The 25,728-nt window shown below is 53.7% G+C and overlaps 2 protein-coding genes and 1 long non-coding RNA gene across 13 annotated transcripts; 1 reads left to right on the top strand and 2 right to left on the bottom strand.

Annotated features, from left to right (window-relative positions):
- Window positions 1-655: 655 nt before the first annotated feature.
- LOC129515633 (uncharacterized) lies at window positions 656-17,005 on the bottom strand. Of its 2 annotated transcripts, XR_008665614.1 has the most exons (4): window positions 16,530-17,005; window positions 13,627-14,767; window positions 8,751-13,215; window positions 656-3,848 (listed from the first exon to the last, which is right to left on the bottom strand). It is a non-coding gene; the product is annotated as an uncharacterized LOC129515633 (long non-coding RNA). The 2 variants fall into 2 exon arrangements; XR_008665613.1 differs by lacking the exon at window positions 656-3,848 and having other exon boundaries at window positions 13,029-13,215; window positions 13,502-14,767.
- Window positions 3,876-18,871, top strand: TMEM140 (transmembrane protein 140). Of its 7 annotated transcripts, none has more exons than XR_008665612.1 (3): window positions 3,876-3,919; window positions 4,042-4,131; window positions 7,446-7,950. XR_008665612.1 is itself a non-coding variant. In XM_055334587.1 (3 exons), the coding sequence occupies exons 2-3, from the start codon at window positions 4,081-4,083 to the stop codon at window positions 18,860-18,862; spliced, it is 642 nt and encodes a 213-aa protein (XP_055190562.1). In that variant the 5' UTR covers window positions 3,882-3,919; window positions 4,042-4,080; the 3' UTR covers window positions 18,863-18,871. The 7 variants fall into 7 exon arrangements, 5 of the variants coding, with proteins under 5 accessions (XP_055190562.1, XP_055190565.1, XP_055190564.1 ...); XR_008665611.1 differs by having other exon boundaries at window positions 3,878-3,919; window positions 6,917-7,950; XM_055334587.1 differs by lacking the exon at window positions 7,446-7,950 and adding an exon at window positions 18,272-18,871 and having other exon boundaries at window positions 3,882-3,919.
- A 651-nt stretch (window positions 18,872-19,522) lies between these two features.
- On the bottom strand, window positions 19,523-23,329 carry CYREN (cell cycle regulator of NHEJ). 4 transcript variants are annotated; one of them, XM_055334593.1, is made up of 5 exons: window positions 23,092-23,329; window positions 22,218-22,336; window positions 21,385-21,460; window positions 20,300-20,532; window positions 19,523-19,718 (listed from the first exon to the last, which is right to left on the bottom strand). In XM_055334593.1, the coding sequence occupies exons 2-5, from the start codon at window positions 22,322-22,324 to the stop codon at window positions 19,526-19,528; spliced, it is 609 nt and encodes a 202-aa protein (XP_055190568.1). In that variant the 5' UTR covers window positions 22,325-22,336; window positions 23,092-23,329; the 3' UTR covers window positions 19,523-19,525. The 4 variants fall into 4 exon arrangements, with proteins under 4 accessions (XP_055190568.1, XP_055190567.1, XP_055190569.1 ...); XM_055334592.1 differs by having other exon boundaries at window positions 22,218-22,450; window positions 23,092-23,325; XM_055334594.1 differs by lacking the exons at window positions 22,218-22,336; window positions 23,092-23,329 and adding an exon at window positions 21,675-21,924.
- Window positions 23,330-25,728: the final 2,399 nt, after the last annotated feature.

The raw sequence follows: 25,728 nt of genomic DNA, 5'->3' as shown, positions 1-25,728 counted from the left end.
GAAAAGTAGCCCCTAAACTATGTAGAAGTTCCCATCAGGTTCTTGACCATATCCTAAGATGTTTATGTAAAGGCAAGAGTATGGTAAACAGAGTAGAAAAGAGTCCTGGCAGACACTGAAGTTCCAACCCAGAATATAGAGACCTTGGTGAAAATCCTCAACATTGAATTGAAACCCCAGAAAAACCATGTCCTGTGAGTAAAGACCATGCATAGGAGCAAGGGCTATATCCTAGGACTAAGGACAAAATTGGAATAGAACACTCTAACAAAGATTAAAATAAAGATAATCTGCTAGTAATACAAATTCTGCCAGAAAAAAACTAAACATTCTTTGAAGATAACATAATCCAGCCCTTCTACAATGTATCAAAACACCTTGTCTGGCATGTAAAATTAGGAGATAGGAAAAAAAAAGTGACCAATAGTCAAGAGAGAAAGCAGACAGAAGCAGACCCAGAGATAATTCAGTAAATGGAGTTAACAGAAAAAGACTTCCAAATGATCATTATGTTAAAAATTACACATTAAAGGTAAAATCAATGAAAACATGGAGCATTTCAACACAGAATTAGGCTTTATTTTTATTTAAACTAAACATATTATTGGTTTCAGAGGTAGAGGTCAATATTTCATCAGTCTTATAAAACACCCAATGCTCATTACATCATGTGCCCTAAGGCTTAATGCCCCTCACCCAGTACCTTGTCCTCCCACCCTCCCCTCCAGCAACACTGAGTTTGTTTCCTATGATTAAGAGTCTCTTATGGTTTGTCTCCCTCTCTGATTTTGTCTTATTTTTTCCTCTCTTCCTCTATGATCCTGTTTCCTAGTTCCACATATAAATGAGATCATATGATAATTGTCTTTCTCTGATTGATTTATTTTGCTTAGCATAATATCCTCTAGTTCCTGTCACATCATTGCAAATGACAGGATTTCTTTTTCTTTTTTTTGATGGCTAATAGTATTCCATTGTATTTCTATACCAAATCTTTATCCATTCATCTGTCAATGGACGTTTGGGCTCTTTACATAGTTGGCTATTGTGGACATTGCTGCTATAAACATTGGGATGCAGGTGCCCCTTTGGATGACTAAATGTGTATCTTTGTGGTAAATACCTAGTAGTGCAATTGCTGAATCATAAGGTAGTTCTATTTTCAACTTTTTGAGGAATCTCCATACTGTTTTTTGGAGTGGCTGCACCAGCGTGCATTGCCACCAATAGTGTATGAGGGTTCCCTTTTCTCTGCATCCTCACCAACATCTGTCATTTCCTGGCTTGTTAATTTAGCCATTCTGACAGGTGTGAGGTGGTATCTCATCATGGTTTTGATTTATATTTCCTTGATGCCGAGTGATGTTGAGCATTTTTTCATGTGTCTGTTGTCCGTTAGTATGTCTTCTTTGGAGAAATGGCTATTCATGTCTTCTGCCCATTTCTTGATTGGATTATTCTTTGGTGATTGAGTCTGATAAGTCATTTGCAAATATCTTCTCCCATTCTGTCGGTTGACTTTGTTTCGTCAACTGTTGCCATTGCTGTTGAAAAGCTGCTTATGTTGATGAAGTCCCAATAGTTCATTTTTGCCTTTGTTTCCCTTGCTTTTGGAGATGTGTCTAGCAGAAGTTGCTAGTAATACAAATTACTTACTTACAGCAAGAAGTTGCTGTAGTCAGGGCATAAAGGTTGCTGCCTGAGTTCTCCTCTAGGATTTTGATGGATTCCTATCTCACATATAGGTCTTTCATCCATGTTGAGTCTATTTTTGTGTATGGTGTGAGGAAATAGTATGGTTTCACTCTTCTGCGTGTGGCTGTCCAATTTTCCCAACACTGTTTATTGAAGAGACTTTTTTAGGATAGTCTTTCCTGCTTTGTCAGAGATTACTTGGCCATAGAGCTGAGGATCCATTTCTGGGTTCTATATTGATCTATGTGTCTGTTTTTGTGCCAGTACCACATTGTCTTGATGATTATAGAGCTCGAAGTCTGGAATTGTGATGCCACTGGTTTTGGTTTTCTTTTTCAACATTCCTTTGGTTATTCAGGGTCTTTTCTGGTTCCATACAAATTTTAGGATTATTTGTTCCAACTCTGTGAAATAAGTTGATGGTATTTTGATAGGGATTGAACATATAGATTGCTCTAGGTAGCAAAGACATTTTAACAATTTTGTTCTTCCAATGAGAATTAGGCTTTAAGAAAGAATCAAATTGACATACTATATCTGAAATTAATCATTCATTACATAGGTTTAACAACAGGCTAGAAAGAACAGAAGACCAAATAAGTTTTAAGACTGGTCAGCAGAAGCTATCTAGAATAAAACTTAGAAACTTAAAAAAAAAAAAAGGCCAGAATAGAGGGTAAGAGACACTCAGGATAGGGAGTCTCTAACTCTTAATGTGTAACAGTTCCAGAAGGAGAAGAGTAAAGAGAATGAGATAAGCAATATTTGAAGAAATCTGCTGAAGTGAAGCTCAGCAGAGTTTAAGCAGGATAAATACAAAGAAAACCATACCTAAACACATCATAGTCAAGCTGGTAAAAACCAAAGATAAAAGAAAAATTGTAACAGCAGCTAGAGGGTGGGGGGAAGCTACATTTCATACAAGTGAAAAACTGTAAGAATTGGATCTGATTTCTTTACAGAAACTATTGAAACCAGAGGAAAATGGAATTGCAAACTGAAAGGAAACTGACAACCTGAAATTCTAGGTAAAAAAAAAAAAAATCCTTTAGGGACACCTGGGTGCCTCAGCAGTTCAGTGTCTGCCTTCGGCTTAGGGCGTGATCCCGGGGTTCAGGTATCGAGTCCCACATGGGGTTCCCTGCAGGGAGCCTGAGTCTCCCTCTGCCTGTGTCTCTGCCTCTCTCTGTGTCTCTCATGAATAAATAAATAAAATCTTTTTTAAAAAATTCTTTAAAAAATCGAGGCCACTATGAAAGAGGAGGGCTGAGTATCTACTGTGACACCATCCTCTTGGCAAACATGACTCAGATTCTATATCATCTTTGAGTCCCCATACAGGGCAGCAATGATGTCTGGAGGAGCTGGGGTCCTGAAGTTGTCACCAATCTAGCTCAGGCAAAGGGCTTTCTAAGATGAAACAAACCATGAGAGACCCCTAACTCTGGGAAACGAACAAGGGGTAGCAGAAGGGGAGGTGGGTGGGGGGATGGGGTGACTGGGTGACGGGCGCTGAGGGGGGCACTTGGCGGGATGAGCCCTGGGTGTTATTCTATATGCTGGCAAATTGAACACCAATAAAAAATAAATTTATATTTTAAAAAAAAAAACACCCAGTGCTCATCACAAGTGCCCTCCTTAATGGCCATCACCTATTTAACCCACGCCCCACCTCCCCATCAGCAACCTCAGCTTGTTCTCTATAGTCAAGAGCCTGTTTCCTGGTTTCAAATAAATTATAAACAATTATCACTTGACTAAACATTGGCCATCTTCACCCCCTCATCTTTAAGCCTGGCAAGTGCCTCTATTCTCCACAATAACAGGTGGGCCAAACTCCCCCCACCGGTCTCTGCTGATTGTTCCTCCTAGAGCTAAAGGCTGTGTGGAGAAAATTGCTCATGGCAGCATCCTGGGTGATGGATAAGAGCGGCTCTGGGCCTCAGTCTGCTGGAGAGATACTAGGACAGTGAGATTCTGTAGAGGGAAACAGGATAGCAAATTCAGCTGAGAGAACAATATGCTTCCTCCAAAGAGGTAACCACAGGTCTTAAGATGACTCTGTGCTGACGATGGCAGCATGTGACAGAAGGAGCCTGGGTCGATGAGTCACCTCACCAAGAGCGCTTGGACTCCACTGCAGCAGAGCTCCACTGAAAAAAAACAGGAAATGTTAAGATACAAGCAGTTCTCCTGGATTCTTAACAGTGAAGCAACCCCTCTGGTGAGTCCCTTGGCCCCTCCGACCCAGCTTGTCTGCACTGACCAGACACAGGCTCACACAAGCCTACAGGGAAGGGAGATCCTTGTGACCTTGACAAGTATTATCTGGCTTCGAACCTGCAGAAGGAAACTAACTCAGAAGAAGGAGGCTCACCCCAGAATATGGGCCCAGGAGTCCTGTACTACACACGTCTCCCCATGCATGCCGAGGAGGTAGGTTATAGCGCGCCGCTACTTGGATCCTCTAGGTTTTGCATAGTGTCAGGTGGGGCCTACAGTGGCCAGAGCTTGTGGGTTAATCTCCTCTAGCTGCAATTAGCGTTTTTATATTTCCCTCAGTGCACAATACAAAATGGACTGTGTGTGTGTGTGTGTGTGTGTGTGTAGCAGCAAAGTTGGGGTGTAGCATTTTAATCAACCGGGCCTCCCTTCTCTGCTTTACTGCTAGTCTGGCTTGGGTTGGAAGGCTCTAGTCTGTTTTAGAAATAGAATACTCCACAGAGTTCCAAGCAGATAGTTGTGGTCCACCGGACACCAATAACAAGCAACAAGCTTCAGTGGCCCTGCAGCCATGAGCATCTCTGGACTACCACAAAAATATCTTTCCAGCTTGGTACTAGAGCAGGGCTCCGGTGGTAGTATTTGACTACTTGAGACCAAGCCCTTTGGGGTTTCCCTTCAGTATACGCTGCTCTGATTTTTTTAAAATTTTTAATAAGAAGCCACCATACTTTAAGGAATATGAAAGAGGTAGCCAAATGCTCTTCTGTCCTAGTTGAAGAACATTGTTATGTCAGTGAAAAGATTAAATGAGTTTATACAAGGCTGTGGATCTCTTGAGTCACCTCTCGTAGAGGCCAGTCCTCTGAAGGTACAAACTGGCAGCACTTAAGAGAAATGTGAATAGGATGACCTCTTCACTTGAGGACCCAGGAGACCTCTCAAAAATGAATCAAAGAGTGAGCTCCCCAAACTGCCATGTTATTATGTGATAATGTCTGTTCTTTAAGAACAGACAAGATCCTGGCAACTGGGTGGCTGAGTTGATTAAGCATCCAACTCTTGGTTTCAGTTCAGGTCATGATCTCAGGATTGTGGGATCGAGCCCTGTGGCAGGCTTCGCACTCAGTGGGGAATCTGCTGGAGATTCTCTCTCTCCCTCTCTGCCTCCTCCACTTACTCCTGTGCACAAACACGCGCTCTCTCAAATGAATAAACAAATAAATAAATGAACATATATGCTCAAAGAGGGATTGAAACCCTTCCAAGGAGCCCATAAAATCTCTGTGCTCAGGTGGTAAGTTAACCTACTCTTTAGAGAAAATCCCTCAGATGATGGCAACTCCCCCTTTTTCCCAAAGGAAAAGAGGACAGTTAGGCCATGAATTCACAGGGACCCAGGGTCACATGCAGGTCTAACTCAGACATCAATGCAGCTGACCCCTGAACATCCACACCCATGGCAGGACATCTGCTTTTTTTCTCTTCAAAAGTAATTTAGATTTCAAGTCCACAATACATAACTACTATCTATAATCACCATGCTGTCCATTAGTCCCCAGAATCATCTTATAAACTGAAAGACTATATCATTTGATCAAATCTCCCCTTTTTCCCCTCAACCCAGCCTCTGATAAACTCAGCTATATTCTATGTTATTGTGGGTTTGATTTTTTTTTTTTTTTTTTTTTAGATTTCATACATGAGATCCTGCTGTATTAGTCTGTGTCTGGTTTATTTCATTTAGTATAATGTCCTCCAGTTTTTGCAACTGTTATTGCAAAAGCAGGATCCATGTTATTGCAAAAGCAGGATTTCTTTCTCATGGCTGAGTGATATCTCAATATATATAAGGATATAGATTATATAATATAGAATCACATTTTCTTAATTAATCTGTCAGTTTGCTTAGAAAGTAGATCTCAAGTGTTACCACCCCCCAAAAAAATAAGTCAAGTGATGGATATATTAACTAACTTGATTTAGTAATCATTCCACAATGTATATGTATATTAAATTATGTTATATACTTTAATTTTTTTTTTATTTATTTATGATAGTCACACACACACACACACAGAGAGAGAGAGGCAGAGACACAGGCAGAGGGAGAAGCAGGCTCCATGCACCGGGAGCCCGACGTGGGATTCGATCCAGGGTCTCCAGGATCGAGCCCTGGGCCAAAGGCAGGCGCCAAACCGCTGCGCCACCCAGGGATCCCCCTTTTTTTTTTTAATTTTTTTTTTTTGTTATATACTTTAAATATATGCAAGATTTGTCATTCAGAGTACAGCTGGAAAAAAAACATTAAAAAAGCAATTTAGATTTACCTCTGTTGAACACTTTAATTGCTGCTATTTTTTGTTTGCTCTTAATTGATGTTTAATAGAATTATAACTCCTGAGAGCATTTTTAAAATATAGGTGGGTTTAACTTAATTATGATACATTATTTTTCTTTCATTGAGTCCCCTAGAATGAAAGGATGTAAATATTGCATCTTTACTATTATTTAAACCATCATTGACAGTTTATAAAACCAGGCAGGCTATTTGAGGGAGGGGGTGGAGATTATTTCAATATATCATTAGAAATCTGTAAAAGTAGCTTAATATTTACCCAAGAAACTTTATTGGTAATATTAGTTTTAACACAATGAAAAACTGGAACAGTAAAGACATCAGAGTTAAACTTATCAGTATTTTTATCAGTTCTAAATTCATAGATTAAAGGACTTGCAAGTTACAACCATTTGTTTCTTATTTTGTAATTTTCTGAAATTTGTAATTTCTGATTTGTTCATGTATTCAACACTTAAATATCCTTAGACTTTATTCAGTTAATTTGCAGGTTGGATTGGTGTTAAGTACATAGAAGTCCAAGCAAACAAAGAATTAAGGCAATTATCATCTTCAGGGAAGATTAACAGTTACATGGGGAAGGAAAAAAAAAAGTCACAATTTTTTACGTGGTTCCCCTACTGTGTGTTATATTTGCAGACCTTGAATACTGATTTAAACAAAATCTTCAGGGGATCCCTGGGTGGCTCAGCGGTTTAGCACCTGCCTTTGGCCCAGGGTGTGACCCTGGAGTCCCAGGATCCAGTCCCACGTCAGGCTCCCGGCCTGGAGCCTGCTTCTCTCTCTCTCTATCATAAATAAATAAATCTTTAAAAATATAAATAAACAAAATCTTCATATACCCAGTCTGGAAGGAGGAGGAAGATAAGACCCGTTTGAGACACATGGAGTCTGGGAGAAGAAATTAAATCTTCATCTGTTACAGTTGAGAGTCAATAGATTATACCTGAAACTGGAAAACCAGGAGGGCCGGATACAAGCAGGTTAATCCTGAGAAGTGACCTAAGGGATCCCGCTCAAACAGGTGCAACTATTTGCCTCTGGAGGAGAAGGGAGAGCTTGCGATTGCGGCTTTTCATAAGGAACTCCAGAGAACTGTTGGGTTCTTTTGAAACAATGGGCGTTATATTCAAGCACATTTTTTAAAATGTTTTTCTGTCTCTTGTAGACTACATCACTGTGCTCACCGGCACTCCATTTTCACAGGAACTATTTTATCTAGATGTGCCAGAAGGTTAATTTTGTCTCTGCCTTGAAGGGCAGTATCACTAAGTATTTAGAAATCCTGCTTTTAATCTTCACGGGGGCCATCACCGTGCACCCAGCACTGGCACCCAGCACTCGGCACCCAGCACCCGCACGTTATCTCCAGTTTGCACAGCAGCCAGGGCGGGTAGGCACTGTTTCCGTTTCACAGGTGGGACTCCGATGCCGATGCTCAGCTCGGTGAGCTACTTTGCTCGCCTGTAGCAGGGAGGCCTGACCCCAGAGCCTCTCTTTCTCCTGGCAGACCTCGGCTTTCTAGGGTCTGGGTTCGAGAGAACTGCACGGGGGAAGAAATGGCCTGGGGAGGTGGGGGGGCTCCGGTTCGGCGACCCGAGCCAGCCCCGCTCCCACCTGGACCTCGCAGCCGCTCCCGTGCGCCAGGAAGCCCGCGGGGACGGGAGGGGAGCCCCCCAGCAGCGGCCCCGCGCCCACCTCGAGGTGTCGGGGTGCCGGCCCGGGGAAGCCCGCGGCCGCAGGTCTGGGGCCGGTTTCCGCGGGGGCTGGGGGGGTGGGGGGGCGGCGGGGGCCGAGCAGGTGCAGCGGGGCGCGGGGCGCGGGACGGGCGTCCGGCACAGCGGCAGCCTCAGGACGGCCCCTCCTCTGCGAAGTCACGAGCCCCCGGCAGCGGGGAAATGAAAGTGAAATCAGCGGGGGGCGGGGGCGGGGGCGGGGGCAGCGGCGGCACCCTCGCTCGGCTCCACCGCCCCGAGCTCTCGCGGGGCACCGGCCCCCCCGCCGCCGCCGCCGCCGCCGCCGCCCCCGGGAGCGCGGCCCCGACCCCACCGGGAGGAAGCGGAGACCCGCCCCCGCGCGGCCTCTTCGGAGCGTAAGTACCGGCCCCGCGGCCGCTCCGCCCCTCGCCCCCCCGCCCCGGGCGCCGGCCCCACCGCAGCCCCCGCAGCAGCGCCCGGCGCCCCGGCCCGGAGCCTCTCCAGGTACACGACGCGCCCGCCCCCTCCCCATTCGAGTTCGGCTGCTGCTTCTGTTGCCTCGATGACTTCCATGAGACTGACTCACCTGCGGAGCCAGGGGCCCCCTCGGGGAAGAAGGCGCGCGCACACAGCTGCTGTGCACCTCGCAGCACCTCGTCCCCGCTCCATCCCTCCCCAGGCCCCGGGCCTGAGCCGCAGCAGGTAGGACGACCCCGGATCCCGCCCGCCCCTACTCCCTGCCGGCGTCCTCCGCAGCCACGCCGGCCTCATCTTACCTCGTCGTGAAGGCTCTTTGCTGCGTTTCACTTTTACAGAAACACGTGATTCTGGAACTATTTCTCACGCAGAAAGAGAACAACTGTCCGTGGTGCCACCCCGGGGATGGGTGTCACGGCCTCCCGCCGAGGCTTGACTATGCTTCCTTCGGCTCTTTCTCCAGTCCTGCCACCTAGGGCGGTTCTAGCCCGGCCTTCCTCGAGTCTGCAAGACTCCCGTCGCCTTGACCTGCCGTAGTTGCCGTCCGGTGGCAGGCACTCAAGTTCCTTCACACCTTTTGCCGAATTCTGTGCTGCGCATTCCTGTACATAACTCACGGATTGCATCTCCGTGAACTCCTAAGTGGAAGGAGTAGGCCAACAAGATAGGACGATGTTGAGGGGCTTCTGTGCGTATGGTCAGGTGGCCGCCTGGAAAGCTTGCACGAGTGTTTGACCACCACTTGTGCCACCACCTCCCCCCCCCCCCCCCCGTGACCGTGACCATAGGAACACGCCGCTTCCCACACGCTCGCTGTCAGCCACTTTCACCTGCAGTTTGATAGGAAAACTCAGAGGTTATTTGACTTGGCATATCTTTGCTTATATTACCAAAGGTATAGACTTTTTTCATGTTAGCTCATGAGATCTAGTGATTTGTGCAAGAAGGTGATGTATTTGGCCTTTCTCCTCTTGGCACGGAGCTCCCCAAACCCTTGGAATTTCCTAAGTGATAATAGACAACAGTGTCTTTAGTCGTAACAAACTCCTTTCAACCAGATCTGGATTTAGGTTGATGAACTGAATTTTGACAAGTCCCTGCAGATGGGGTTTGGTCACCAGGGGAGGCCACCTTGGGATTAGAGGGGAACTTCCTAGAGCCTCACCCCACAACCCGTGGGGAGGCAGGCTGGCTGGACATTTAGTCACCCACACCCAGTGATGTCATCCTTCGAGCCAGGTCATGAAGCCTCCTCTGGAGGTGGGGAGGTGGCTCTCTTGGGACTAAGCCCTTTGCCCTTGGGACCTGGCACTCTCTTCGAGTGGATAGTGTCAGAATTCAGGTAAATAGGACACCAGCTAGTGTCACAGAGAATCGCTCGGTGGAGGGAAGCTCCCACACATCTGATAAAAGGTACCTACTTTGGCGGACCTCTTCTGGAACGTCTTCACATCTTTGTCCTTTTCTATGGGGGTTAATGTTTTCCTTATCTGTTTGTATGAACAGCAGGTGTATTAGTAATATGGATCATTTCATGTTTACTGCAGATATTTGCCACACTCACCGACTTGTAACTTTATTATATTGCCTTTGCTGTATGGAAATGTATCTTCCTAAGCAGTTAAATCTGTACGACTTTTTTGTGACTTCAGTTTGCTCTTAAGTTCAAAGTGCTCTTTCCCGTTTGCAAGTCAGATCTTGATTTTTTTCCAGATCTTTCCTTTCTGTCCTCAGTTCACATTTCACGCTTGGATTCACATGAAATTTACTTTGGTGTGTGGCGTGAGATGAGGACTTAAACTAGTTTTGTTTTCAGTTAGCTCATCGCTTTCGCACGGGTTAATGGAAAACCTTCCACTGGACTAGACTGCCACTTTTATCACATATTAACTATGAAGTTAGCATAGTTATGAACTATGTGTGGCTTTTCTGAGATCCTCTACTCTTGAGCTGTCCATCCTCGTACCCCGGGTCGGGGGGCGGATTACTACCATTCTGGAGGTTTGGGCCCAGTTTCCCCCATCTTTTCTAGGAATCTACCTGGGATCTGTATTACTTTAGTTCAGTGACTCTGGCCTGCTGTCGGCCTCAGAATGGTATATTTTCAAATGATTTAATAAGTGTGACAAATACCTGCAAATTTAATCGTTGAATACATGGACAGCACGTTCTCTTTAGCAACTGAGCTTGACGGGTGCTGTGCAGGCAGGGAACCAGGCCTTGGGCCGGGCCCCATGCAGCCCCGCCTGTGGTGGCAGTCCACAGGGGATTCGTTTTTTCAGCCCAAACCTAGACTTCAACAGACTTTGGGAGGTGATCCCGAGATGCCCAGCGTTTTTGTGAGGAGAGCCACCTTCCGTGTGGGTGGCAGCAGTAGGGGGGTGGGGGTGCTAACCGGGCAGAGGGCGGGAAGGAACAGCCCATGCCAGCCCTGAGACTGACGTTTCCTGAGCTTCCCAAATACTGGCCCCGAAGGCTGGAGGGGAGGGGGAGGCCGCACAGCATCATGACTCCATTTGGCAGGATTTGCTTTCTTGGGAGTTACTTGGGTGCATCTTGGAGCCCTTTTGGATGCATTACAAACTCGCCACGGAGCAACCATGTGCTCCTGTGTGAGGATAGAGGTCAGGTTCCTGGGAACCTGGATCATCTCTCCAGCCAACTGTCTACAAACCTCTTGCAAAATTTAAGATCTAGGTCTTAGTGACTGTTCCTCTCTACCTCCTCCTCCTCTCGGGTGCAGCTACCTCCATTCAGGGAGGCCTTGGTGCTTCCCGCAGGGTTAGTTGGCAGCATGGGAGTGAGGTCACCCCGGGCCTCTGCCCCGCCTGTGCCCTCAGCCTGCTGCCTGGGAGCCCAGCTCCCTGTGTGCACAGGGACAGGCGTTAACGGGACACTCAGAAGATTATATTCCGCACCTCTCACCCTGACCTACAAGGCCCTAAGTGACCTGGGTCCACTCACCCGCCAGGCCTCATCTCAGTCATGGGGCTGTAGCCACCCCGGCCCTGGAAATCAGCTCCTCTCCCAACCGCGTGTTTATGACAACTGCTATCTCTTCCTGGAAGGCTCTGCCCCTGGCCCCACTCAGGGTGGCTCTTTCTCACCCCTCAGGCCTCAAACCCAACGTCTCCTCCACGTGCAGGCCTTCCCTGATCCACTGAGGGAGACGAATGGCTTCCTCCTGTCACCTTCTCTCCTTTACTTCATCCTGTTTATTTCCTTCCCACATCGTTTTTAAAAATCACAATTATCTTTTTAAAAGTATACCATTGGCGTTGGTCTCCCCAACGAGAAGGCAGGCTCGGTGAAGCCAGGCCCCTGGTTTGCCCCGATTGCCAGATTCCAGAAGGCCTACAGCAGAGGGAACCATCCAGAAGGTGCCATTAATGGGGTCAGAAGGTGGGACCCCCGGCCTCCTCAGTAGGAAGGGGGGTGTGACTCTCCCTGGGGAGTCGGGGAGAGGGCCGGCCGGGCAGGAGGACCATGAGCAGCCCTAGTCTCCAGGACTACTTGCCTCCAGACTGTGCATCGGGTCCTGTGAACCCCAACCTCGGCCTCCCGCCAACTAGACTAGCAGGGGAGCCCCACCACAAGGACCAGATGGGAGGGGTCCGAGGTGCAGGCATGGACTCAGGGAGAAGAACCGTGTCTCCCTCTGAATTATTTTCCAGCCCTGCCTGCAGCTGGATCACCTGCTTGCGAGGGCTGGTACCTGGCAAAACAAATGAGCAGAAAGCAAATGAACATCAACAGAGCCACTGAGACAGGCCCCCTCTCGGTGTCATGGGGCTCTAGGGGCCCATGATTTTGACCCTACGGGGTGGGGGGGGGGTGGCGGGCAGCCTCGTGGTGTCCTAGTGTTTCTGCCGGTGAAGCTGCTATTGTTTACGTGCAGAATTGAGTAAGTCAAATCAGCCTGCGTGGGAGGCTGGCCTGGGGCCTCGAACCCGGGCGCTGCCCCCGCCCCCTCTGAACAGTAGGAACCCGGGCTCATATTTCAGCCAAAGGAAATATGACACATTTCCCCTTCTTCTTCCCTTTTATTTGTGTCAGAGCCACACCCAGACCATGACCACACTGCTCCTGTGTCCGGCCAGGGAGAGGAACCCGGCCTCGGCCTCTGCTCACCGCACAGTGCTCAGCCCGCCCAACCCTGTCCCACCCGTCCTCTGGCTCTATTCCCCCTGCAGGTCCTCCCCCTCTCTCTGCTCCTGCTGCACTCCCAGCTCCCTTCCTCCACCTGCCCCCACCTTCCTTTTCACCCCAATCCCACGTAGGGACAGGATTCCCGCTCCCACCCCAGGCACAGGCCCGCAGCGCCTTCCAGAAGGGATGCAGTGGGTGGGGGGGGGGGCGCTCCGAGGCCCATGCGGACCCCACGGCCCCAGCCCTGGCCTTCCCTTCTCTGACTTCCAGTTTCCTCTCGGTGATGACAGTGACGGAGCTAGTGCTTCCTAGATACCGCTCCCCGGGCCACACACCATCATCTCACTCAGTTCCTAGGACGCCTCCAGAACCAGTTCCAGTGGACTCGCTTTACGCTGACAATGCTGGGCCCTGGGAAGTGAAGGACCGCAGCAGGTAAAGGGCAGACCTGGGACTTGAACCCAGAGCCCCGATTCCACATGTCTCCGGATGGCAGTGCCTGGCAGGCCTGCTGGCGGCTCCATGGACACAGGTCCGTAGTCGTTACGGCCTCCTGCCAGACGGGTGTCACTGTCCACTGGCCCGGGGGCTTGGGGACCTTCCCTGTGTGCTCCTCTGGAAAACAGAGATGAGAACCCTAAGAACCTAAGGAGGCGGCACCTAGTACAGGCCCAGCCCAGGCCCGGCTCTCAAGGAACGCCCAGGAGGGCTACGGCCTGGTGTCAACTATGAATGAGCCTGCCATCCGGTTAGAGCTGGTGCTCAAGGCCTTCCACTGCCCAGAGAATTCCTGAAGCTCGCCCTCCTGCCCTCCCACTGCTGCCCCCTCCAGCTGTCCGAAGCCATTAATGAAAAGGCCCCCGGATGTGAACTTAGAACTGACAGCAATCTAGGGACCCACCTATTTTCTCTTCCAAGCTTCTGTTCCGACACCAAAATGATACGATCTCGCCTCCACCAGGCAGCCCTGTAGGCCCTGGTGGCAACGGCTCATGGCCAAGCCCTTGGCCTCCAAGGGCCCCGTACCTCGTGTGCTCTCACTGTGCGGCTCAGGTGACACATCCGAGAGAGAGGAGCATCTTGTAGAGGGCTCCCATCACATGGAAGAATGAGGGGCCAGAAGGAGGACGACCACCAGGACAGAGATGTAGGTGGGGAAAAAAATAAAACATGGGGAGGAGTCTGAGCAAGTCTGTGTGCCATTGGCAACATCCATCCGGTCATCCACGTGTCACTGAAGAGACCTCGAGTGCCTACCGGGTGCCTGGTGCTCGGGCCAGAGCAGTAAAAGATAGATTTCTGGTAGATAAACGGCCAGCCGGCCACAGACACCTAGGAATGGCCAGCGGATCAAATTCCTTGCCTCCACCCCACTGGGACTAGTGAGGGGGGACAAGGAAAGGCTAAGGACGGTAGGTGGCAAAAGAGCTGTGGAGAGAGATCAGGAAGGGGGCCCCAGTGGTGCTGGCCGCTGGGCCTGTTAAGGTTGAGGTGCTAACCAGGGCTGCACACAGAGCTCGGCAACACGTTCCAAGGGGACTAGAAGCCCTGCATCTGGTGGACGAGCCACCGTCTGGCCTGAAGAGGTGCAGGGGTGCTCTGCGAGGCCACCGCAGGGCACGGCACGTGACAGGGGCATGCAGGGATGAATGAGGAACCTGGCAAGAGACCCAAGCTCAGGCTCTGGAGACCCTCTGGGTGCTGGATGTCATCAGACCCAGGGCAGGAAGAACAAATCGAAAAGAATGGACCGACGGGGGTTGGGGGTTGGCTTGGTTGTTCTTACAGAAGACGGAGTAGAGGAGAAGGGTTTTGTGGGAGTCCCAGTCACTAGGACACGAAGAAAGGGTAGCATGGAAGGAAGGCCATGATCTGCACTGTGATGGACGAGAATTCGCGCATGGGCGTGTGATGGATGCGTGTGTACGAGGGTCACAGAGGGAGGCAGCGAGCAGGGGAACAAGCATACTAGGACAGCTTGGAAAGTGCCCTGGGATTCCGTGACCCGGCAGTGTGAGGGCCCCTCAGGCATCCTGAGAAGCAAGCGTCAGTGGCAAGAAATGAGGATCCACAACATCCAGCAAGAAATGAGGATCCACAATGTCCAGCGCAGTTACTTCTAGTCTTGCCGAATAAGGTCGGACAGCGGACCGCGTGCATTGGGCACCTGTGGAGTGGGATGCAAACACAGACTTCTGTGAGCCCGGCTGCGTCAAACAACGCTATGGAAGGAAGTGTGATGTCTGCAGTGGTGATTCCTACCGCCACTCAAAGTTATAGACATTTTTAGTCATTCACAAATTTTTCTGTTTTTTTTTTGTTTGTTTGTTTTTTTACAATCAGCATCTACTGCCTTATTATAAACCGGAAAAAAGTTCAGCTAAAAAATAGCAGCAGTGATTGAACAGCCTTCCCGGTTACCGTCCCAAGGATTGGAAAGCTCCCAGTGGCCAGAACAGGATTACTAGGATTGTTCAAAGCCACAAGAGCCAGGGCCAGGCCCTGAGGGCAGCAGAGAAGAGCGCCATGGGGCTTTCCAGCCAAACACCCGTTTGCTTCCAAATGTTTAGACAAAGGAGCCACGACTGGCCTCCAGCCCTGTCCAATGGTCCCAAGTCTCTCCAGGGGTCCGCAGCCACAGCTTTGCTGGCTTGTCAGGGTGGGTGTGTGACAAGGAGCCAGGAGTGACTGACTACAGGATGCCACAGGGCATTTCCTTCCTTCCCTCCCGCCCTCCCTCCCAAGCTCATTCATTCAAAAAAAGTTCCTAGTGTGTCTCAGGCACCATCCTGGGGATAAGGTGGATGGCAGAGGGGGTTGGGGGAGGTCAGCAGCATTGGAGGCAGACAGCAGGTGGGACCCCACAGTGGGTGGGCTGGGGAGCAGGCTCGGGGATGCGGCCGCCCGCACCTCGCCGCTGAACAGAGCAGGGGTGCAGCACAGGGAGCAGGTGCAAGTGGCGCCAGGTGGCCTTGACTGCAAGCTCCAGACCCCAGGAGCTGATCCTGAACTCTATGCCTGTAAGGACCCAGGAGAAGGGACACTAGGGGCGACCTCCTCCTCCCCCTGCGCCGCTCCCTACCCCCGGGGTTCCCAGCTCCATCTTTCTTTAGTGCAGCCTCCACTGAAGACCTCCTAAAGGGCAGCTGGGAGAAAGAGAGGAAACCCCAGACAAAGGCCAGGCGCCTGGAGGCCCAGAGGCAGCTGCCACCATCCCCCCTCTGGGGCCCCAAGCCTTTTGCATGGGGTGGGGGTGGGGGTGGGGGGGCTCTGTCTTCAAGTCAAAAGTGCTTAATATAGCGAGTTTTGGAACCCAGGTGGAATAGGCCTGGAACAGGGGCGATGAGAGGGAACGTTCCTAGGAAGCCAGCCCCACTCCTGCTCGGTCGGGCATAAGCAGCGGAGGCTAGTCAAACCTCGTTCCTATCGAACCCTTGTTCAATCGGGGGTTCCAGCCTGGAAACCTGTTCCACACCCTGATACCTAAATCCACTAAAAACCACAGATACAGGTTCTTACAGGTGTTGGTTAAATATGCAGAACCATACAAACCCCTCCCTGCGGGGGCCCGGGGGACACTGAAGACCCCTGAGGACCTGGGAGGCCTTGCTGTGCGGCACCAGCACTCCAAGAACCTCCCGGCTACATTCAGACAGGGCCTCAGGCCTCCTGGGTTTCATTAATTCAGGCCTCCAAAGGGGGCAGTGAGTGGGGGGGGGAGGGACAGGCCCCTCACACTTCCACTGCAGGGCCTCCCTGCCCAGCTCCCCTGAAGAAGCCGTGGGCCCTGGTCGTCACAGCCTGTGTCCCCATGTGTCCACATCCTCATGAATCCGAAACCTCCTAAGGGGGCTCCGGCCTGGCCCCCAGGCAGCATCCCCAGCTCTCTGCCTAAGGAGTTACTGAGAAATCTCATTGTTTGCACTTACTCAGGTCTCTGACGAGCCACCTGCTGAAGGGTGAAGGATTGTCCTCTGTGTGATGGTGTTACTCTGGGCGGTGACCAGGTTGACAGTTCCTTGTGAATGAAACCAGTGGCCCTGTTAGGCCCCAGGCTGCTCCCCTCTCCCTGCCACCAGGGGAGGACAATCCAAACTGTCCAGCTATGAAGCAAGGATGGGTCTCCCAGCCACGCCGTGGGCTTGCCAGCCTCGGGAGCTGTCCCCTGCCGTCTGCAGCCTCTGGCTTGGTGGCCCCGGCGGCCCACATCCTGCCCCTCACGAGTGTTCTTCCCCGCCTGGGCACTTTCTGTTTCTGCAGAACAAATGAGGGATGTGGCCAGATGCCCCTTCCTTCCAGGCAGCTGAGGGACAGGGAGGGGGCTGCTCCTTCCCGGGGTCCCTTCCGAGGGAGTCTCCCCCCCGCCCCGCTCACCCCACGCCAGGACCCCACTCTGGATTTTGTCCCCTGCACCTGGTGTCTAGTGAGGCTGGCAGCCGGGAGTTCCTGAGCACTCCAGAATGTCGGTGGCTGTTTTACTCCATATTTTACAAATATGCAGACGACTGTTGTAGGGGCCAATTTAGGGACGTCCTAGGAGTAAAAATGGAGTGAAAAGATTTTTCAGGTTTGATGAGGAAGGTGTATGCTATATGAGAGGGGCTACAGTTAAGTTTTCTGCAGACCGATTGGGCAATATGCAGTAAAATCACTAAAAAAATATTTCTATCTTAGACTCAGTGACTGTACTCATGGACACCTGGCCTAAGGCAAAGTCAGAACCGTAGGGCAGGACTGTCGTTTATAATGGTGAAGAACGGAAACAAGTCAATCATGTGCTCATGAGCTATTATGCGGCCATTAATGTTTTTGAAGACCATTTAACAGCTTTGAGAATATTTCAGAATATTCAGTGAGAAAATCGTTGTGGTCAACCCTATAATTATTTAACAAAAATATCAGCACATAGGAAAAAAACTACCGGTAGGGAATTAATAGTGGTTTTATGTATGTGGTGGGATAAGAGGCTCTTTTTTTGTATTTTTTCTTTTAAAAATTATTTTCCGAGATCCGGATAATTACCGTTGTCCTCAGGGGGGAAAAATAAGTCACAGACACTTAAGAAAGGAGTATGACTGTGTGATTTCATGACCAGGTGGCGTCTTGTCTTGAGCGAGTCCTGACTCCCAGAGCAGGGCAGGTGAGCTCAGAGAGCAGTCTGCAGAGCTCCTCAACCCCAGCTCCTGTGAGCATGAGCTTCTGAGCTTCTAGAACCACCAGGGCCTGGCCCCAACCCTAGAAGTTCTGATTTGACTGCCTGGGTCCCATTGATGGTGGTTCTCACAGCCCCTGGGGGGCATGGCTGTGGCCCTGAGAACTGGGGACCCCTGTGCCTTCGGCTGTCCCCCAGCTCCTGGCCCCCAGGGACCAAGAGGCTCCTCCTTCACCCCTGACAAGCCCATCCTCAGAAGGACCTTAGAGACTCCCTCATGGACGTTTGCAGGGGCCTGCGGTGGAAAGGGCAGCGAGGCCTTTGTTCAGAGGGCAGGGGTTAGCCACGGGCACCCCCATCTGCCCCGGGCTGGGCAGCGGAGGCCTCACTTTCCCGGATTCCCTGCTCCCTGCACCTGGGAGGGCGGTCCACAGGCTCCTGGAATTCCAGAAGGGAGAACCTGAGCTTGTGAGGAGGCTGGGGGAGAGCCGGGGTGCTCACTGATGTGACTTCCCGCAGGTCCCCAGGAGGCAGCGGAGCACAGGGCAGGAGGAAATGGCCCTCCCGAGGCCCAGGCGGGGCAACCAGCTGCTCTTCCTGGGCATCATGTTAGTCACCGTGGTGGTCATCTCCCTGCTGTTCTACGCTCTCCTCTGGAAGGCCGGCAACCTCACGGACTTGCCCAACCTCAGAATCGGCTTCTACAACTTCTGCCTGTGGAACGAGGGCACCGGCTCCCTCCAGTGTCACCAGTTCCCCGAGCTGGAGGCCCTGGGCGTGCCACGGGCTGGCCTGGCCCTGGCCAGGCTGGGTGCATATGGGGCCTTGGTCTTCTCTCTCTTTGTCCCCCTGCCTCTGTTCCTGGCCTGGTGCAACGGTAACGATGGAGAATGGCAGCTGGCGGTGGGCTTCCTGGCCATGGCCTCTGCGCTGCTGGCCAGTGGCCTGGGCCTCTTCCTCGCCTATACGTGGAAGTGGGTCAGGCTCTCCCTCCTGGGGCCTGGGTTCCTGGCTCTGGGTGCTGCCCAGGCCTTGCTCGTCCTCCTGCTGATGGCCACGGTTGTGTTCCCTCGGAGAGCAGAGGACAAGAGCAAGCTTGACAGCTGCTAGTTCTGTCAAAAACATGATTGCCAGAGTTCAGTCTGAACCTCGCTCAGAGAAGGTGCCAGAAAACCGAGGGGCTGGTATGTCTTCTCAGCCTGTTTCATAGCAAATGCCGATCTCAAGCTCTAGCAGACGGGGCCCCTCCAGGGTGAAGGTGGGGTACCCCGGGTCAAGAAAGCCAGGAGGCAGCAATGGCAGGACAACCTGAGTGCAGGGTTGTCCGTCCTACGGGGCTTCTAGGGCTCACAAGGACACCCTAAACCCGCGTAGCTCGCAGTCACAAGAACTCCTGCTTCAATGCACTGATCTGAGCAGGCCGTTCTTACGTCATCCTCAGAATGACAGGAGATTCCTGTCACAAGGCCTGATTTCCGGGATAATCTGCCAAATGTCGAAGTGGAACCCAGTGAGGATTCATGGCTACAAATGGGGAACATTCTGAGAGAGAGAGAACAAGAGAGAGGGCCAAGAGTGCCTTGGCGTCTCCCTTGGGCCCTGGTGAGCAAGCTCCCCCTCTCCATGGTGGGTGTCATGGGATGGGCCCAGGGGTGACCCCTTGAGGGATTCACTCAAGACACAAGCCATGGGCACAAATTGAGGCCTTGGTGGCTTTGAGGGTCTCCTGGACCTGAAACCAGACAAATCAGGGGGTCGGGGGGCAACTCCCTCCTAGCACGTGACCCAGGCGAGCAGAACAGTCCCAGTGCACACCGAGGCCGCATCCCTTCCCTTCTCCAACCAGAACTGGAAAGGACAGAAACACAACCTTGGCCTTGGGGAACTGTTTGTATTTCTCCACGCAGCGCATTGATGACCCCGCACAGCAAAGGACTGCCTCGTCCCACGCCTGTCAAAAGCCACACTGAATAAAGACAGAAATATGGACTCTGGGTGTCTCGTCCTTAAGAGTTTCCCGTGGGCTGCAGCCCCACTCGGGCTTCACGACTGCCCAGGGACCAAGGCGGAGCCAGCCAGGGAAGGAAGTGGGGGCACGGGCCGGAGGCCTTCCACTCAGGGCCCCAGGCAGAGCAGAGCATAGTGGCGCCGGGTGGGCAGCTGCCTCCAGGGCCGCTCGAGTCATGGAAACTAGGTCTAAAATAGGCCTCCTCCTTAAGTGGTAGGAATTCCAGTGAACTTCACCACCATACTCTCCCTCCTTTCAAAATTAGTAAATTAACCCCTTGGTTCCAGTGGGTTTGACCCCATGTCCGCCTTTTCCCTGGGGCTGACCCTCCAGGTGGAGGAGGCGCAGTACAGAGAGTCCAGGGGAAGCGCATCCCAACAGGACAGCGCCCAGGGCTCAGGGCATCTGGGGCCAACCTTCCAAGAAGGTCAGGGGAGGGAGGCCCCGGCAGGCAGGGCCAAGGAGCCGGCTTCCCTCAGACCCCAGCAGAAAGTCTTGGGAAGTGTGTCCTTTAGCTGAAAAATATTTCCCTGACGTACTTCAGCATGTCCTCGTCCTCGTCCTGGTCAGGGCTCGAGCGGCACGCAGAGTCAGGCCCCACGGGTCCCTGCTGGGGGCTGAGGCCCTGAGTAGGGGCCTCCTTCCCATTGTCTTCATCCTCACTTCTACTCCCAGGGGAACTCGGGGCCCATGCTAAGTGGGCTGGGAACAGCTCTGGCTTATCGGCACCAGCCGGAGTCGCTGACTCCCAGGGCTCTTCCTGTTTCCGGGCCTGTAGAGTAGGAGAGACAACAGGGAAAACAGACATTGTGTTATTTCCCGAAGGAACGTGTGGGTTTATCCATCATCGGCGAAGCAGAGCATGTGCAGAAGCCACTGTGAAGCCAGCGTGTGCCCAGGTCAAGCGGCGCTCCTAAATCAGAGCCTCCCCGTCCCCTCCCCTCTCCGCCCCTGAGGAATACCAGGGTGGAAAAGAACACTAGGAAAACTGTATCTGGAAAGGCAGGGGTGACAGGAAGGAGGACGGGACACAAAACTTGAGTGCGGGCCTTGGCTCTGTCACTTGCTGGCTGTGTCACTAAGGGAAAAGGCCTGGGCCTCAATTCCTTTATCTGTAAAATGGGGATAATATCTGAAATAACCATCTCCAGGTGACGGCAAGGATTCAGTGAGCCAATATATACAGAAGTACCCAGTCAACATACACACAACACTATGGTGGTACAACCACTATTCGCTTCAGGAGCCAGAAGACCTGGGTGGGGGCATTCGGCTAAGGAGTCACCTCACCCAACTGAGACCCCGCCAAGAACATAAGCATCTAAAGGCTCCCCATCGCCTCCAGCTACCAGCCCAGTCACACCAGGGACAGCTGCCCTCCCTCCCACAGCCACTCCCGCCCCAGGTGTCCCGCCCAAACACTGAGTCACATCTCACACAGGGAGAGGCCAAGGGGAGTGTGACCGTGAGAGATGTGCTAGACACGGGACAGGTGGAAGACATGGGATGACAGGGGACGGGGTTCCCCGAGGCCACCTGAGAACGCAGGGCGTCTCTTTTGGTGCCATTAACCGAGGGCCCAGTGCAGTTTCTGGTCATGACTAAGAGCCACAGTGGACTTTACCTCAATCAGGATCCCCAGAGCAACGTCTACCATCTCGGCCTCACTCATGCAGTACGCAGTCCTCACTGCAGACAGTCTGAAAGGAAGGCATGGTGCTCAGATGGGGACAGACGGGTCTCAGGTCTCACAAGGGGGAAGAGAAGGAGAGCAAGAGTCCCAGCCCGGGGAACTCCCACCTGCCGCCACTGGAACAGGGCATGAGGGCTACTCCTTGGAGCCCCTGCCCCCACACAACGGACTCCAGCGGGTCATATGACAGGTTATCAGGCCGAGTCATGACCAAAACCCACCTGCACCCGTGGCCACTATAAAGCAGGACCCAGCAGGTCTGAAGGGAGGTGGGTCAGTAAAAAGAGCCAGGGAGGGGAGCACTGAGTGCCGAGCCTAGGAGGATGCAGGGACGCTCCCTCCCGGGTGGCCTGAGGACTCCCCCAAACCACCATCATTCAGCTGATTTCATGCTGCTCCAGCGACTGCTGCTCATCTGTTCCTGATCTTCCTGCAGGCAGACTGGCCCCTGGTCCACTGAACTTGACCACTTAACGGTCACAATGCTTACTGCAAATGAAGACACCGGCATCTTGGACAACTGGTGTCTGAGAGTTTGGCTACTGTGCATTAGCCAGAAGGGGAGCGCTGCCTGGGAGCTGACACCTGAGGCCTGGCTGGGGAGCTGCACCAGCACCCTGTGGAGGCAGCTGGGGCCTGGGACCCTGGAACACCCACCACCTCCTGCTCCCCCAGCACCGGAAGGTTCAGCCCCAGCAAGTATGATGCCCACAAAACCCCCCCTCCTCCTGTTTCCCCAGGTCCCCAACCAGAAGTTGCCCCACCTTGCTGCAGCAGCTCCCTGCACTGCCCTCTTTGGCTTGGGGGTCTCCTGGGTTGTCATCCATGCGGGAAGGACCCTCTTCTTATCCCCGGATTTTACAGCTTCCATCTCTTTTCTTTCCTGAAGTCAGAGCCCAGGCTTAACGACTTGCTTTTCTAAATCAGGACAGCAAACCCCATTCTCATCATACCAGGAATTCCAGGTTTGTCCTGCATGGGAGTCATACCTTAATTCCTACAAAGAACAAAGTTTAGGGAATTCTAGTAAGTCAGAGTACTCCCAGCCATCAACTGTAATTACTGGTCAGGACAGGCCAGAGGTTAGCTGGGCAAAGAGCAGGGCCCAGATGCTGGCTGTCCCCGGGGTGCCCAGCCTGCCCCACCCTTAAGGTATCTTCCATCCTCTCTCCCTCACCTCCCCAACTCCAGACCTCTCATTTCCTCGACCTTGGTGCAGTTACAGGGAACCCCAGGACCACTTTAATTCACCCACACTCCCTTAATCCAAAAGATTCTTCTGACAGGCCAGATTCTAGCCGGCAGCAGGGATGGGGAGGGGGACAGGGATCCGGGAGAGGGGCAGGGATGGGGGAGGGGCAAAAGGGATGGGGGAGGGGTGGCAGGGACGGGAGGGGGCGGGGACGGGGGCAGGGAGGAGGGCCGGGGAGGGGGTGGGGCCTGGGGAGGCCTGGAGTGGCCCCGGGGCACCCCCAAGCCCAGCCCCCCCCCCCCCCCCCCGCACTGCCTGCAGCCTCTCCTTCCCCACCCCCCCTCAGTCCCCGCCGTGGGCTCCGCCCAGGACCGCGCCGGGGCAGAGGTCAGCCGAGACGGGCCGGGCCGGGAGCCCTCTCCAAGTCGTCATCATTTATCGCTCACCTGGAAGGCGGGGTACCCGTCAGGGGCTGCGAAGTGCGCAAGGTCGCCAGGAGGTTGGGCGCAGCCCGCGGGGCCCGCAGCCGCTCGCTCGGCCGGCCTGACCCCGGCCTGACCCCGGCCTCACCCCGGCCTCACCCCGCCGGTCGGCCGCCGGGCTCCAGCGGCAGAGGCGGAGCGAGCCCGCGCCCCGATCCCCGCGGACCCGCGCCGCCCGCCAAGCCGGGGCCGGGAGCGGAGGGGACGCGCGGGCACCTCGACCTCCACCGGGCGGGCGGGCGGGCGGGCGGAGGGAGGGCTCCCGGGCCAGGCTCGGGGACCGCGCGCTCCTCGGGCTCGGCCTCCCCGCCCCCGGGCTTCCGGGGCCTCCGGGCTTCCGGGCGGCGGGGACCCGGCCGGCCCTGCGCGCGCCCCCGCCGCCCGCGCGCCCCCGCCACACCCGCACCCGCGCCCCTGCCGCCCGCGCGCCCCCGCCACACCCGCCCCCGCGCCCCCGCCGCCCCCGCGCCCCCGCCACACCCGCCCGCGCGCCCCCGCCACACCCGCGGCCCCCCCCGCGCCCCCGCCGCCCGCGCGCCCGCGCCCCCCCCGCCCCCGCGCGCCCCACTTCCGGCCCCCCTTCACCCGCGCGGGGACCCGCTCGCCGCCCGCAGGCAGCCGCCCCGCCCTGCCCCGGACTCCCTGCGTCTCGGGCGGACCCTACTGGGGCTCCTCTGAGCTCCCCGCTGGGCCCGGCCCTGGGACTCCCCGCCCCTCCGGGCCGCGGCGCAGCAGGGAGCGTCCAGCCGTTGGACCGGGACCCCAGCCCCCAATCCCGAGCGCCCTCACACCTGGGCGGCTCTCCTAACTCCCCGCCTTCCAGGGCGCGCGTGGTCACCCAGGGGGCCTTCAGCAGGCCTCCCGGAGCAGAGTGGAACCAGAGCCGCCCCCGCCCTTGACCAGGCAACCCCCTTCTCCCTGCTGCGTTCACAGTGAAGCCCCATGGCTCTCCCCGACCAGGAACCTGTGGTATCTGACCCTGAAAAGAGCCTGCCTTGATGTTTTCAACAAGTGTCAAGAATAATGTTCTATTTAGTGGAATATTTTTTACAGTCCCCAAACATGGCTCCATTTGAGGTTTGCCAGCCAGACTTTACTGGAGTGTCAACTCCTGGGCCGCCCCCACCCCCGAGTCGACCCCCACCCCCGAGGAAATTAGGGGGAGAGGAGGAGGGTCTGCATTTTAAAAAAAGGAAAAAAAAAAGCTCGGGATTCCCACAGGGACCAAGTCTGACTCTCCCTGCTGGGGGTACACATCCCAGGGAGAGAGGGCCCAGGGTAAGCCCTTTGGGTGCAGTAAAAGAAACGAAAGCCTCTGCTTAGATTTGCTATCTTAAAAGTAGTTGCCACTGACACTGAACATTCAGATCGGCGCAGGTGTTCCCTCGGCGGCTCCACAAAGCTCCCCAGGCGTCCTCGTCCTTGGTGCTTTGCGGTCAAGTTCAGCCTGACGCCGGGACCTGCAGTGGACGCGTGGAGTTCACATCCAGTTTAAGACCCACACTCAGCTTAGAGGCAAAGGAGCCCCCAGGGCACGGCCTTGACAAGACATGCGAGCACAAGCCGTCACAGGTCAACCTTCCCCTGCTGCACTTGGAGGTGAAAGTATGATCAGAACCGACCGTCCGGCCCCCAAATGTGAGACCAGCCACTTGAAATGTGATCTCTAACACACACATCAGCCACGGGGATAATGACCCTCCAGCAGCTGGAGGCGCACAACAGGGGGGCTTGCAGACCCTGACCAGATGCTCTCCTCCCACTGTATGTGCAGCACTTTCACCCACTGGGCCGGGAAGGTTTAGCCCAGTCGAGGCTTCATGAGATCAGTGGTTTCAAGTCACAGGGCCAAGCCGCGGTGCCCGGGGTCGTCTAGCTGCAGGCTGAACCTGGACTCCGCTTCATCTTTTCAGGAGGGCAGTACCCCAGGGGCCTCTGCTCCCAAGCTGAGCCGGGACAAACCCAAGTCTAACCCAGGAAGCAGCATTTTGTTTTGTGAATAAAGGAACAGAAGACGCTTTTTCTTAGTGGAATCCCTCCTCCTCTACATGTCTGCCTAAAACCTCTTCCCAGGAGAGAGGAGGAACGGGAAGCCTTCGTACCTGAGTAGCTGCAGGGAGAGAAGCCCACGCAGGGGTAGGAACCCCGGGCTGTGGGACGCACACAGTGTCAAGTGCTGAAGTGCTTTGAAAGCCATGCTCCCAAGCACAGTGGAGCCGGCAAGCACAGAAAGCACAGACAGGTGGGGGGGCTGGTGAGGGGGCCCCCAGGCCGGGCTCTCAGGCAGCTGTGGCCAGAGGACCGTAGGCACACCCACACCCAGCCCATGGGCTTGGCACCTGAGGCTGCACTGGCTTGATGGCTTCCCCTTGAGCTGCCCTTGCCCAAAAGAAGTGGGAGGAGTCTTGCTGGGGTCCCGGGCAGGTGCCCCGGCCAGCTCTTGTGAAGGACAGGGAAGTCTAAGTCTTGATGTGTTCTCCTGGAGGTCGAGAGCTCCTCCTGGAGGGGGGACAGGTGACAAAGGGGGGAGCATCAGGCGGCACTCAAGATGGAGTGAAGGCTGAGGAGAGACAGGCAGACAGGGGCAGGTCTGGCCACCTC

Source organism: Nyctereutes procyonoides, unplaced genomic scaffold (genome assembly GCF_905146905.1).
Source record: "Nyctereutes procyonoides isolate TBG_1078 unplaced genomic scaffold, NYPRO_anot_genome, whole genome shotgun sequence".
Classification (NCBI taxonomy): Eukaryota; Metazoa; Chordata; class Mammalia; order Carnivora; family Canidae; genus Nyctereutes; species Nyctereutes procyonoides.
Note: the sequence above shows the minus strand (reverse complement) of the source record. Positions and strands in the feature narration are given on the sequence as shown.